The sequence below is a fragment of the Amblyraja radiata genome, chromosome 10 (assembly GCF_010909765.2).
Source record: "Amblyraja radiata isolate CabotCenter1 chromosome 10, sAmbRad1.1.pri, whole genome shotgun sequence".
Lineage (NCBI taxonomy): Eukaryota > Metazoa > Chordata > Chondrichthyes > Rajiformes > Rajidae > Amblyraja > Amblyraja radiata.
In genome coordinates this window covers 66672759-66688067 of record NC_045965.1, presented here as the reverse complement: position 1 = coordinate 66688067, position 15309 = coordinate 66672759, and the positions used below count along the sequence as shown (strand labels likewise).

Here is a 15309-nt window from a genome sequence, read left to right as displayed (position 1 = left end):
TCGAGGTCCTTCTTCAGGGACATCACCCATTCCTTCTCTCCAGAGTGCTGCCTGACTCACTGAGTTACTCCGGCATTTTGTGTCTATCTTCGGATTTTACCCAGCATCTGCATTCCTTCCTACAAATTAAACTAAAGACTGGCCCATCCACATACAAAACCAGAATGGGCGGCACGGTGGTGCAGCGGTCGAGTTGCTGCCTTGCAGCGCTGGAGACCCGGGTTCGATCCCAAGTACGTTTGCTCCACGGAGTTTGTACGTTCTCCCCGTGATCGCGTGTGTTTTCTCCAAGATCTTCGGTTCCCTTGCACACTCCAATGACTACAGGTATGTAGTTTAATTGGCTTGGTATAGTGTAAAAATTGTCCTTGGTGTGTGTGTGTAGGATAATGTTTAATGTGTGGGGATCACTGGTCGGTGTGGATTCATTGGGCTGAAGGACCCGTTTCTGTACTGTATCTGTACAAAAAAAAAAAAGAATTGCCTACTCCGCTCCTATTTCTTTATGTTTTGTGCACCACAGGATAAAACCACTCACCTTGGTTTTGCCTCAGTCTGTTCTGTGATAACAACGACTTTGCCTTTTTCACCAGCTCTTCCCTCGTCTTCTCAAGGCTTTTTCTTTCTTGTTTTACAGCATTTATCTGTGCAATAAGTTCTTCCGCTTCGGGTCGGAGAAAAACACAACATAAGGTTAAAAATACCATCTGCAGTTCTACTAGTATCCTTGTTTCCAGAAGATACGTTGGATAGAATGGGAGCGATGGATTAGGGAACAATATTTATATTACCCGGCCGAACGGGTTAAAACACAATTTCCATTGGAAACTTGAGAGTCAGTTAAAAGTAAAGGTCCTGTCCCACTTTCACGACCTAATTCACGACCTCTGCCGAGTTTGCCCTTGACTCATACTAGCAGCATGGTTGCCACGAGGTTGTAGGTAGGTCGTCGCAGGCCTTGATGCTAGTCGTAGATACTCGTGTCATCAAATAGGTCGGGCTGTTTTTTCTAGCATGATGAAAAATGTTCACGAGTAAAAATCGTCGTGAATTAGGTCGTGAAAGTGGGACAGGCCCTTTAAGTTAACTTTGGAAATTGACAAACAGTTAAAAAAAAAACTGTTCTCTTATTCAAACAGAAAAGGGGGGGGGGGGGGGGAAGGTGTTTCCATGTAACCTCCCTACAGTAAACAGACGCCATTGTCTCTTAAGAACACAGTGGGAGGTTACTGAAATTGACAAACAATTGTCTTTTGACACTTGTTCAATTATACTTTATTAAACATAGCAACATACCCTTGGGACCTTTCTTCTGACTGCAGGAGCAACTCAGCAGGATAATGGATAGGCAATGTTTTGGGACGGGACCGTTCTTCAGACTGATTGTGGTGGGGGAGGGGTGGGAAGCTGGAAGAGAGGCGGGAGCGGGACAAAGCCTCGCGAGTGATAGGTGGATACAGATGTGTTCTCTCAGCTTGTCTGCCTATCAACACAATCGTTATTAACCTATGCACGGTCACGACCCGAAGCATCAACCATTCCTTTGCCTCCACAGATGCTGCCTGACCTGCTGAATAACCTATCCGTATTCTCCAGGGATGCTGTTTGACCCACTGAGTTACTCCAGCACTTTGAGTCCTTTTTTTGGCTATGAGCAGTTTGTTTTGCGTATCAGATTCCAGCATCTCCAAATATTCATAAAATGCTGGAGTAACTCAACGGGACAGGCAGCATCTCTGGAGAGAAGAAATGGGTGACATTTTGGGTCGAGATCCTTCTTCAGCATCTGTAGTCTCTTGTTTAGGTTTAGGTTTATTATTGGCATGTGTACTGAATTATAGTGAAAAACTGTTTTGCATGCTCTCCAATCAAAATAGATATACTATACATAAATACAATTGCGGCAAATTCAAGTCCAATAGGTAGAGCAAAGGGGAAGATACAGAGTGCAGAATATACAATGCCCTCCATAATGTGTGGGACAAAGACCCATCATTTATTTATTTGCCTCTGCACTCCACAATTTGAGATCTGTAATAGAAAAAAATCCAATGTGGTTTAAGTACACCTTGTCAGAATTAATAACAGGCCATTTTTATACATTTTGGCTTCACAAGACCTTTTTCCAGAACTGTGGTTGCTCTTGTAAGTACTTCTTGGCAAACTGTAACCTGGCCATCGTATTTTTGTGGCTAACCAGTGTTTGCACCTTGCAGTGAAGCCTCTGTATTTCTGTTCATGAAGTCTTTTGCGGACAGTGGTGTGGCAGCAGATTTTTATATCGTTCAAGATTACTCCCTCTAGCCACTAAGGAAATTACATGGTTAAAGGAGAATGTCGTAATACGCATGTGAGCTCTCCGTGAGTACTTCAGAGCTTCTTAACAGATAAATCTTCATAACACAGTCTTTTGATTAATAGTTTCTTTATTGTTGAAGAAAAACAATGTATACATCCGACCTTATACTCTGACTCGTAAACTCTAATCTTCGTCAAACTCCAGCATATCGCTTAAAAGTTAGATAACTCCTCGTGTCTCGGTTAATCGTCACATGGTCGAAGAGTAAATCTTCCCCATGCAAGTTCAAAACTAAACTAAAAACTAAGCTTCTGTGCAAGAAACCTAGCACCAAACATGCCCTAGAATTCGTAATAAATCCCACCCACATAATAACAGGCAGTCTAAAATTTAAAGACACATGCCATCATTAATGACACACAAAACAAGCCAAATGGCCACTACAAGTGGTCATTGACAAATCCACACCTGAAGAGTGTTTCTGATCTGTCGGACAGGTGTTTGGGGATTTTTTTATTATAGAGAGAATTCTTCTGTCATCAGCTGTGGAGGTCTTCCTTGGCCTAGCAATCCCTTTGCGATTAGTAAGCTCACCAGTGCTCTCTTTCTTCTTAATGATGTTCCAGTTGATTTTGGTAAGCCTAAGGTTTGGCTGATGTCTCTAAACGCCCTGTCCCACTTTCCCGAGTTATTCACAAACTCTCCCGAGTTTTCCCCTTGATTCGAACTCGGGGAATTACGGCAATAGCCATTCGTAGGCACTCGGGGAATTACGGTAATAGCCATTCGTAGGCACTCGGGGCTATTTTTTTAACTCTTGGACATTTTTCAAAATGTTGAAAAAAACATCCTGACTTACCTGATGATCCGAGTTCCTACGGCTGGCATTACGAGCCGCTACGAAACATCTACCGACTCCTACGAGCTCGCTACCGACGTTCCCCGAGTTCCAATCAAGGGGAAAATGCGGGAGAGTTTGTGAGTAACTTGGGAAAGTGGGACAGGGCCTTATCAGCTTTATTATTGTTTCCCAGTCTCATAATGGCTTACTTGACTTTGTTCCTCATGTTGATAAACAGCTATAAAAGTTTCTAAAAGTGATGGAAAGACTGGAGGAAAGACTACATTCCCAAAATCTTTCCTCCAGTCTCCAGAAAGACACACCTGAGCAATTACAAACACCTGTGAAGCCATGTGTCCCAAACATTATGGTGCCCTGAAATGGGGGGACTATGTACAAACACAGCTGTAATTTCTACATGATGAAACCAAAATGTATAAAAATACCCTTTAATAAAATCTGAAAATGTGCACTTTAAACACATGTAATTTTTTTTAACTACTAATCTCAAATTAAATTACAAATTACAAATCTCAAATTGTGAAGTACAGAGGCAAATAAATAAATGATGGGTCTGTCCCAAACATTATGGAGGCTCCATAGATGCTGCTGCACCCGCTGAGTTTCTCCAGCATTTTTGTGTACCTTCGATCTTCCAGCATCTGCAGTTCCTCCTTGAACATTATGGAGGGCTCTGTAGTTTCCAGCATTGTAGCGCATCAGTTCCAGAGACAAAGTCCAATGTCCGCAGTGGGGTAGAGGTGAATCGGACAGTAACCTAACTTATGGAAGGGCCGTTCAGAAGCCTGATAACTGAGGGGAAGCTGTTCTTGAGTCTGGTGGTGTGCGTTTTCAAGCTTCTGCCAGACGGGAGGTGGGGAGAAGAAGGAATGACCAGGGTGGGACAAGTCTATGATTATAGTGGCTGCTTTTCCGAGGCAGCGTGAAGTGTAGATGGAGTCAATGGTGGGGAGTCTGGACTGTGTAATGGACTGGGCTACATCTACAATGGTGGGGAGTCTGGACTGTGTAATGGACTGGGCTACATCCACAGCTCTCTGCGATTTTCTGGAGTCTTAGGCAGTGGTGTTCCCAACCCAAGCTGTGATGCTTACTATACATAACAGTTTATCTGTTTATCTGTTATCCAAGGAAAATTATCCACAGCTAATTTGTTCCTTAATTCCATTTCCCTGCGGCTCTGAAGTCTGAAGAAGGGTCTCGACCCGAAACATCACCTTTTCCTTTTCCTCAGAGATGCTGCCCAACCTGCTGAGCTACTCCAGCTTTTTATGTCTATCTTCGGTGTAAACCAGCATCTGTAGTTCCGTCCTACACTGACCATTACCTCAGACTGGCTTGAATTGCAAGTGTGAAATTGGAGCAAGTACTTACTGTCTGTTGGCATGTGGGGCCTTTGTACATCGGCAGTCAGGAGAGGTGGAGGTGGCGGAGGGGAATACTGCTTCTCACCAAGTGAATAATCCAATTCTCTGCCACTGCTGCCCGGTGTCTGAACAAGGACACAACAGATTGTAAATTTCCTGAGAAGTGACCTTTGAGACACACGCACAGAATAGACCAGGAACAGGCCTTTCGATCCACAATGTCCCTGCAGATCATGATGGCAAGATATGTGGAAGGCACGGTGGGGCAGCAGTAGAGTTGCTGCCTTCCTGCACCAGAGACCCGGGTTCCATCCTGACTGCAGGTGCTTGGCTATACGGAGTTTGTACCTTCTCCCCGTGACCTGCGTGGGTTTTCTCCAGGTGCTCCAGTTTTCTCCCACACTCCAAAGACATGAAGGTTTGTAAGTCAATTGGCTTGGTATAAATGTAAATTGTCCTTCGCATGTGTAGGATAGTGTTAGCATACGGGGACCGCTGATTGGTGTGGAGACGGTTGGCCGAAGGGCCTGTTTCCGTGTTGTATTTCCAAACTAAACTAAATAAACTAATCTCATCTACCTGTATGTGATCCATATCCCTCCACTTCTTGCATATCTTGCATTAAAAAAACCTCTTTAACACCTCTATCATATCTGCCACCACCAACCCTGGCAGTGTGTTCCAGGAACCCACCACCCTGTCTAAAAAAAAACTTAACCCACAGATCGCCTTTTAGCTTTGCCCCTCTCACCTTAAAGCTATGCCCTCAAGTATTTGAACCTCACAAAGTTGAGACTTTTATTTAGAGATACAGCGTGGTAACAGGCCATTGCGGAAATCCCAGGGGGGGGAGACATGTCCCTCCATGTTTTGAGAAGAGTGGGGGACAATCCGGATTTTAAAATTTGGTGGAAAAAAAATCTATTAAAAATTTCCGCTTTCCGCAAGACATTGGGGGTGTCACTATAAGTGCTTGTTACATGTTACTATTAACATCATACTAACACGATGTGTCACCAATTGTGTTTTGACCATCAAGTATTATGGGCCTGTCCCAATTAGGTGACCTTTTAGGAGACTGCAGGAGACTTTGCAGTCACCACATGGTCGCCACAAGTTCGCGGATGGTTACCGGAGAGTCGCCTTCATGGTCGTGAGGAGTTCCCACATTTTGGGAACTAGTCGCGGCCTCATTATGGTCACCGAGAATTTTTCAACATGTTGAAAAATTAGTGGCCACTAGAATGAAGTCGCCATGGAGTGTAGTGCGAATTATCGAGCCGTAAGGTCACAAGGAGGTTCTAGTGGGTTGCCAGGAGGTCGAAGGTTCTCGGATGTGTGTGTGTGTGTGTGTGTGCATGTGTGTGTGCGCGTGCGTACGTGCGCGTGCGCGTGCGTGTGTGTGTGTGTCGCCGTTCCAGTTGCCGGTTTTTCAGGCGACTCCCGGCAACTTGGCAGTTGCCTATGTGGGACGGGCCCATTACTAAAGGTATTCTCGGTGAATTTGTTAAAGCTGTCTGATGCGGGTACAATTAGCATTCGAACTAATTGGATGTATTGGTGAATGGGAAAGATTTAAACGGATATCGGATTTAAACGGGTCAGGTCATTAAGGGCTCCGGTCGAACGGGTTTCCTGGGTGGCTTGCAGGTAAGTCCCTCATTCACGGTCACTCACATTATTTAGTTTTTTTTTCCATCTCTCTCTCTCTCTGTCTCTCTCTCTCTCTCTCTCCCCTCCAAGGTTAGTTTTTCTGTTTGCCTTTCTTTGCTTCAGTATTATTTGTTTAAGTGTTATTTATCACATTGTAGCTTTTGAAAGATTCAAGCGGGTATCAGACGCTTTCTAAGGGATGATTCGGCCCGTTCGCGAGGCCTTTCATCGCCCGGCGTGGCTTAAAATTGGCCACAGAACCTTCCATCACCCCGCGGTCAGGCAGTCAAACTGCTGCGTCAGGGCGGACAAAGCTTCTGTTGCTGGGGTTCGGAGTCGGTCACCAACCAGGTCAGCTCCCAATGTTACCGTCCACAGGGCCCACGGCCGAAGCCTCCGAAGCCTGACGTAAGTGCCACCAAGAAATTGTGTCCGCCCCCTCCACCCCCAAGTTTCGATAGTGATTTCCACCCCTGTGTGCCCACCAAGTCCATGCCAACCAAGGATCACCCATACATTCGTTCCATTCTATACACCAGGGGCAATTTGCAGAAGCTAGTTAACCCACAAACAACGTCTTTAGAGTGTGTGAGGAATTCGGAGCACCTTGAGAAAACCCATGTGGTCACAGGAGAGAATATAATCAGGATTGAACCTGGGTGTCTGGTGCGTGAGGCAGCAACTCTACCGTTGTGCCATTGTGCTGACTGTATACTGTACATAAAGAGTATACATACAGTAAAGATAAATATAACTGAAAAATTGAGTTTATCTTCTTGTACACCTGTGGACTCATGTAAACTAGTTGCTTAAATGGATCAGGAATTTGCAATTAACAGCACCCTCATCGACCCCAATGGGATCAAGTGCATAACACTGGTGTGGCACTAAACCCTGGAGCTTCTCTAATCTCCGGGGCGTCTGAAGAAATGTCCTAACCCAAAATGTTGTCTGTCCATTCCCTCCATAGATGATCCGCTGAGTTCCTCCAGATTCCATCATCTGCAGTTCCTTGTGTCCCTTGATTATCATAAGACATAGGAACAGAATTAGGCCATTCGGCCCAAGGGTGACACAGTGGCGCAGCGGTAGAGTTGCTGCCTTACAGCGCCAGAGAGCCGGGTTTGATCCTGACTACGGTTGCTGTCTGTACGGAGTTTGTATGTTCTCCCCGTGACAACATGGGTTTTCTCAGAGTGCTCCGGTATCCTCCCGCTCTCCAAAGAAGGACAGGTATGTAGGTTAATTGTTTTCCATTAATTGCTAATTGTCAATAGTGTGTTGGTTAGTGTTATTGCGTGGGGTGATCGCTGGTCAGCATGGACTCGGTGGGCCGAAGGGTCTGTTTGCATGTTGTATCTCTAAAGCCTAAAGAGTTTGCTCCACCATTCAATCATAGCTGATCATCTTTCCCTCTCTACCACATTTAGTTTAGAAACATAGAAAAATAGGTGCAGGTGTAGGCCATTGAGCCCTTCGAGCTAGCACCGCCATTCAACATGATCATGGCTGATTATCTAAAATCAGTACCCCATTCCTGCCTTTTCCCCATACCCCTTGATTCCGTTAGCCCTAAGAGCAAAATCTAACTGTTAGCTTATACTCTAGTTTAGACTAGAGATACAGTGTGAAAACAGGCCTTTCTGCCCACCGAGTCCACACCGACCAGCAATCCCCGCACATTAACACTGTCCTACACACACTAGGAACAATTTACATTTACAAAGCCAATTAACCTACAAACTTGTGCATCTTTAGCATGTGAGAGGAAACCAAAGATCTCGGAGAAAACCCACGCGGGTAACGGAAGAACGTACAAACTCCGTACAGGCACCACCCATAGTCGGGATCTAACCCAGGTCTCTGGCACCGCAAGGCAGAATCTCTACCGCTGCGCCACCATTCCGCACTGTTCTCCTGCCTTCTCCCCATAACCTTTGACACCCGTATTACAAATAGCCAGTGACTTGGCCTCTACAGCCGCCTGTCGTAACTGTTCCATTACCAAGGATCAACAGCCCACGTATTGGTTTGGGCACTTTCACATTTCATGGAATGATGCTGGAATTAAACCAGGTGAGAAGACCTCGAGTTCTGAGAAGACCATACAGGTTTGCCCAATATTAAAATCACACTAATACCTGGCTGATGTCTTGTCCAACACTTCTGGATCCTGGATCTCGACCAGCTTGCTGACTGAAAAGTAGAATTACAATGGTTTGTGAATCAGTCTTTGTTCTACTCACACAGTGGCAGCCCATCCACCCACCCATACCCTCAGCCATCACCAGTTCAATGTGGTTGCTGTGTGCCGCATCAACAAAACGCACCGCCCCTACATACCCATAGAGTCAAGAACCAGAGTACATAGGTTTAAGGTGAGAGGGGGAAGCTTTAGCAAGAACCGGCAGGTGGCGCAGCGGTAGAGTTACTGCCTTACAGCGCCATAGACGCAGGTTCGATCCCGACTATAGGTGCTGTCTGTACGGAGTTTGTACGTTCTCCCCATGACCGGCGTGGGTTTTCTCTGAGATCTTCGGTTCCCTTCCACACTCCAAAGACGTACATGTTTGTAGGTTAATTGGCTTGGGTTTATATACTTTGGTAAGTGTAAATTGTCCCTAGTGTGTGTAAGATAGTGTTAATGTGCGGTGATCGCTGGTCGGTGCGGACTCGATGGGCTGCGCTGTATCTCTAAACTGAACTAAACTAAACCCGAGGGGAAACTTTGTCACACATAGGGTGGCGGGTACACGGAACGAGCTGCCAGAGGAGGCAGTTGAGGCAGATAAAATAACATTATTTTAAATAATAACAATAGTGGGATAAAAAAAAACTAGTTTAGTTTAGTGTAGAGATACCGCATTGAATCAGGTCCTTCGCCTCACCGAGTTGACGGCGACCTGTACACTAGTTCTATCCTGTAACCAAGGGGCAATTTACAAAGCCAATTAACCTACAAACCCACACATGGTGGCGGTGCAGGCTCGAAGGGCCGAATGGCCTACTCCTGCACCTATTTTCTATGTTTCTATGTTTTTATCTTTGGAATGCAGGAGGAAACCGGAGCACCCGGAGGAAATCAACGCAGTAACGTGGAGAATGTATATACTCCGTATAGACAGCACCCGTAGTCAGGATTGAACCTGGGTCTCTGGTGTGGTGAGGCAGCAACTCCACCGTACCGCCTAACACTTTGTTTGGGTCGGAGCAGTGTTTGTGTGATCACTGGTCGGCGCGGACTTGGTGGGGATGAAGGGCCCGTTTCCACACTGCATCTCAAAAGTAAACTAAACCAGGCAGACAGTTTTTTCCTTTAGTTTAGTGTGGTTTAGTTTAGTTTATTGTTTATTCTCACATGTACCAAAAAGCTTTTGTTGCAGGCTAACTAGTCAGCAGAAAGAATATACATGATTACATTCCAGCCACTTATAGTGTATAGATACATGTTAAGGGAATATCGTTTAGTGCAAGGTAAAGCCAGCAAAGTTCGATCAAAGCTAATCTGAGGGTCAACAAAGAGATAGATAGTAGTTCAGAACTGCTCTCCAGTTGTGGTAGGATGATTCAGTTGCCTGATAACAGCTGGGAAGAAACTGTCCCGGAAGAAGCTGGGAAGAAATTGGGACTTGATTAGATGGAGCATCTTGGTTGGATGACAAGAGTGCGAAATGGCCAAATACAGGCAAGTGGGGCTAGTGTAGATGAGACGTGTTAGTTCACAAGTCCATGTTGGGCCAAATGTCCCGTTCCATGCTGTATGACTCTAAAACATGACTAAAATGTACCTTTTTTTTCTTTGATTTTCTAAGTATTCCACATCCCTGTCATCCAGCGATTCTGGGATTCCCGAATCCATTGTGTTATTGCTGTGGATCCTGGTTTCCTTTGGAATTGAATGGCTAAGCATTAGACCAGGTCCCACGGAAGAAACTTCTGGAAAAAGCACACTTACAATAAGAGAAAAGTCAGAATGTCATTGCATCATTATTTAAGCTCTTTCTCAAATGGTCATCTTATTCCCACTTCTTGGCCCACTGGTTTCTGAGCACCAGTGCGCCATTTACACCAGTCACCATCATTGGCACAGAGAGATCAACAAAGGAGAAATTGGACAGGATGGATTAATAGGAAAGGTTGTCTTGTTGAGTCTCATTGTTTGCATTTCGTTTTCACCTAGCTCACAGCTAACGATAGCCTGCTTCCCTTATCATTGTTACATTTTTGCATATCTTTCATTCATTTGTTCTATATCTCCCTTTATCACCAATATCTCTCTTTTCCCTTTCCCCTGACTCCCAGTCTGAAGAAGGGTCTTGACTCATCACCAATTCCTTTTCTCCAGAGATGCTGTCTGACCTGCTGAGTTATTCCAGCTTTTTGTGTCTATCTGTTTAATAGGTTGCTGGTTTGGCAACAGCTCTGCCCAAGACCGCAATAGAGTGCAGAAAATTGTAGATGTAGCCCAGTCCATCACAGAGACCAGGCTCCTCACCATTGACTCATCTACACTTCACACTGCCTTAGGAAAGCAACCAGCACAATCAAGGACTACTCACACCTCGGTCATTTCCTCTTCTCCTCCCATCGGGCGTAAGATATAAAAGCTTGAAAGTACATACCACCTGATTTAGGAACAGCTTCTTCCCCGCTGTTATCAGACTACAGAATGGTCCATGCATAAACTAGGGAGTAGTCCCGATCTTCCAACCTATCTCATTTTGGACTTTGGACTTTTTCTCTGTAACTGTAGTATGACAACGCACTAACATTATATTCTACACTCTCTTTTCTCTTTGCACTAACTGTTGTGTATGGTTTGATTGTACTCACATATATATCCCTCCATTACGTACATATCAATGTGTCTATCTAAAAACCTCTTAAACACCATTATCATATCTGCGGAGAGAAGGAATGGGTGACGTTTTGGGTCGAGACCCTTCTTCAGACTCGATCCGAAACCCATTCTTTCGTCACCCATTCTTTCTCTCCAGAGATGCTGCCTGCCCCGCTGAGCTACTCCAGCTTTTTGTGTCTATCTTCGGTTTAAACCAGCACCTGCAGTTCCTTCCCACACAAAAACATATCTGCCTTCACCACCACCCCTGGCAGCGTATTCCAGTCACTCACCAACCTCTGTGTAAAAGAAAATATGCCCTGCACATCTCCTTGAAACTTTGCTTCTCATTTTAAAGCTATGCCCTCTAGTCCTAGGCATTTGCACCCTGAAAAAGAAGGTTCTATCTGTCTACCCTGTGTATGTCTCTAATAATTTTATATACTTCCATAAAATCTCCCCTCAACCTCCAAAGCTCCTGAAACCATGGTTGGGCCACATTTGGAGTATTGTGTGCAGTTCTAGTCGCCCCATTGCAGGAATAAGTTGGAGGTGATTAGAGAGCGTGGTCATAAATTCCTAAGTGATAGGAGCAGAATTAGGCCCATCAAGTCTACTCCGCCATTCAATCATGGCTGATCTATCACTCCCTCCTAACTCCATTCTCCTGCCTTCCCCCCATAACCCGTCACCCATACTAATCAATAATCTATCTATCTCTGCCATAAATATATCCATTGACTTGGCATCCACAACCTTCTGTGCAGAGCAGTGAAGAAAGTGAATGGTATGTTAGCATTCATAGCAAAAGGATTTGAGTATAAGAGCAGGGAGGTTCTACTGCAGTTGTACAGGGTCTTGGTGAGACCACACCTGGAGTATTGCGTACAGTTTTGGTCTCCTAATCTGAGGAAAGACATTCTTGCTATAGAGGGAGTACAGAGAAGGTTCACCAGACTGATTCCTGGGATGGCAGGACTTTCATATGAAGAAAGACTGGATAGACGGCTTGTACTCGCTAGAATTTAGAAGATTAAGGGGGGATCTTATAGAAACTTACAAAATTCTTAAGGGGTTGGACAGGCTAGATGTAGGAAGATTGTTTCCGATGTTGGGGAAGTCCAGAACAAGGGGTCACAGTTTAAGGATAAGGGGGAAGTATTTTAGGACCGAGATGAGAAAAACATTTTTCACACAGTGGTGGATCTGTGGAATTCTCTGCCACAGAAGGTAGTTGAGGCCAGTTCATTGGCTATATTTAAGAGGGAGTTAGATGTGGCCCTTGTGGCTAAAAGGATCAGGGGGTATGGAGAGAAGGCAGGTACCGGATACTGAGTTGGATGATCAGCAATTATCATATTGAATGGTGGTGCAGGCTAGAAGGGCCGAATGGCCTAATCCTGCACCTATTTTCTATGTCTAGGAGGTGCCTGGATTAGAGAATATTAGCTATAAGGAAGGCACATGATATGCTGGTCTTCATTGGTATAAAGTATAAAGTATCCTTTAAAGTAATTCAAACTGTCTCCAGTTTGAACGAAATTGCATACCTTGCAGTCATAACAAAAAAAAAATAGAACACACAATGAACACAGTTTAGCATCCATCACAGTGAGTCTACCAAGCACCTCCTCACTGTGATGGAATGCAAAAGTCAGGGCATTATAAAAGACTGGAGGTCATGATGTAGATTTATAGAGTTTTAGTGAGGCTGCATTTGGAGTATTTCATGCAGTTCTGGCCGCCTCATTACAGGAAGGATGTGACGGCTTTGGAGAGGGTGAAGAGGAGATTTACTAGAACTATGCCAAGATTAGAGGGTATTAGCTATAAGGAGAGGTTGAACAGCCTGAGATTGTTTTCTCTGGAATGCTGGACATTGAAGGAAAATCTAATGGATGCATATGCAATTATGAGAGGCATAGAAAAGTCAGAACATTTTTCCCAGGGTGGAATTGTCAAATACTCGTGGCCATAGCTTTAAGGTGAGAGGGGCAAAGATTAAAGGAAATGTGTGGGTCAAGTTTTGTTACTCAATGGTTGGTGAGTGCCTGGAACGTGCTGCCAGTGGTGGTGGTAGAGGTAGATATAATAGTGACATTGAAACTATCGGATAGGCACATGGGTATGTAGTGAATGGAGGGATATAGATTATGTGCAGGCAGATAAGAGTTGGGCTTGGCATCATGTTCAGCACAGACGTTATGGGCCGAAGGGCCTTTTCCTGTGCTGCACTGTTCCATCTCTACATTGGGAAAGGTTGGACAGGCTAAGACTTTATTCTTTGGAGAACAGGAGGATGAGGGGTGATCTTATAGGGCTATGCAAGATCATGAAAGGGATAGATAGCGTAAACGTAGTCTTTCACCCAAAGTAAGGGAATCAAAAGAGGAAAGTGTGCGGGAGGAAAGATTTAATTGGAACCTGAGGGGCAACTTTTTTTTACTCAGAGGGTGGTGGGTGTATGGAACGAGGTGCCGGAGGACGTAGTTGAGGCGGGTTCTATGACAACATTTTAAAAAAAAATTTGGACAAGGATATGTTTAGGATAGGTTTAGAGGGATATGGGCCGAACACAGGCAGGTGGGACTAGTGTAGATGGGGTATGTTGTTTGGTGTGGGCAAGTTGGGCCGAGGGGCCTGTTTCCTCACTCTGTGCCTCTCTGGTGATCCCTGGATGTCCACACACCTGTCCCGGAGTCTTGTTTCCGCAGCTGAGCCGGACGCTCGTCCAGTCGATCCCTCATTATCCTCGGCTGGGAGGGTCTCGAGATTTTTTCGGTTGGTAACCCGTGCTCCCAGGCACAGTACACATCTGACTGCGGAAAGTCATCGCCTTTAAATTCTCTCAAATCCCCATTCTCTGAAGGTCCACTTGTTGATGTGCGATGCTGGTCGTTCCCAGTCATCTCTGGGGACCCTGCAAGGTGAAGCCTGTTGGAATTCTGCTCTCCCCTTGTATTCTTCTCGTCTCGGTTGGAACTCACTGGTCTGCGTTCCGTTAAGTAGTCGTGGTGCCTGCCCAGTCCCTTGTCAACACACACATGGCACGTGCAACTGGAGGACTTGCAGCCACCTGAAGACTCATTGCCATCCAAGGGCAGTCCTGGATGAAGGACGTAGGTGTCTGAACCTTTTCTAGGACGTTGCAGAGATCCAGGCCTCAACGTCCCACTCATCCATCTTCTGCCAATGAACCCTGCGCAGTGCAGTATGTAGAGTTCTGGTTGGGGAGCCTAGATGGTCAGAAGGTTAGAACATCAGCACCAGTTACAAGCAGAGAACCAGCAGAAGATAACACTTCAAAATTCTCTCCAAGACAATTCATGAGGTCTACCTACATGAGGAGGTGCGAAGGACTTCACCTTGAGTTCCAGTTCTTGCTTCGATCTGACCTGAAAATGAATCATCGTGGAATCATAGAAGCATAGAAACATAGAAAATAGGTGCAGGAGGCCATTCGGCCCTTCGAGCCAGCACCGCCATTCATTGTGATCATGGCTGATCGTCCCCAATCAATAACCCGCGCCTGCCTTCTCCCCATATCCCTTGATTCCACTAGCCCCCAGAGATCTATCTAACTCTCTCTTAAATCCATCCAGTGATTTGGCCTCCACTGCCCTTTGTGGCAGGGAATTCCACAAATTCACAACTCTCTGGGTGAAAAAGTTTTTTCTCACCTCAGTCTTAAATGGCCTCCCCTTTATTCTAAGACTGTGGCCCCTGGTTCTAGAACATTTGTCAAACATGATCTCCCCTTCGTAAATCCATTCTGACTCACACCGACCCTGTTACTGCTATCCAAATGTGCTGCTATTACATTTTTAATCATCAACTCCAGCATCTTTCCCACCACCGAAGTCAGGCTAACTGCTCTGTAATTCCCTGTTTTCTCTCTTGCTCCTTTCTTAAAAAGTGGGATAACATTAGCTACACTCCAATCCACATGAACTGATCCTGAATCCATTGAACATTGGAAAATGATCACCAATGCGTCCACAATTTCTAGAGCCATCTCCCTGAGGACCCTGGGATGCAGACCATCCGGCCCATTAGCCTACCCAATGCTATTTCTCGCCTAATGAACATTTCTTTCAGTTCCTCTACCCCCTTAGATCTTCGGTCCTCCAGTTCTTCTGGGAAATTGTTTGTGTCTTCCTTAGTGAAGACAAATCCGAAGTACCTGTTCAACTCTTCTACCATTTCCTTGTTACCCATAATAATTTCACCTGTGTCTGCCTTCAATGGACCCACATTTGACTTTGCTAACATATCTAAATAAGCTTTT

At 45.2% G+C, this 15309-nt stretch overlaps 1 protein-coding gene across 1 annotated transcript in view; it reads right to left on the bottom strand.

The window, feature by feature from the left end:
* spata1 (spermatogenesis associated 1) overlaps positions 1–15309 on the bottom strand; it is a 48137-nt gene that overhangs the window by 6311 nt on the left and 26517 nt on the right. Inside the window, exons 4-9 of the mRNA XM_033029084.1 lie at positions 14363–14416; positions 13711–14257; positions 9970–10117; positions 8323–8377; positions 4536–4653; positions 539–664 (exon numbers count right to left, since the gene is read on the bottom strand). Of these exons, the coding sequence (XP_032884975.1) occupies positions 539–664; positions 4536–4653; positions 8323–8377; positions 9970–10117; positions 13711–14257; positions 14363–14416 (1048 nt within the window). The remainder of the gene's footprint in view (positions 1–538; positions 665–4535; positions 4654–8322; positions 8378–9969; positions 10118–13710; positions 14258–14362; positions 14417–15309) is intronic.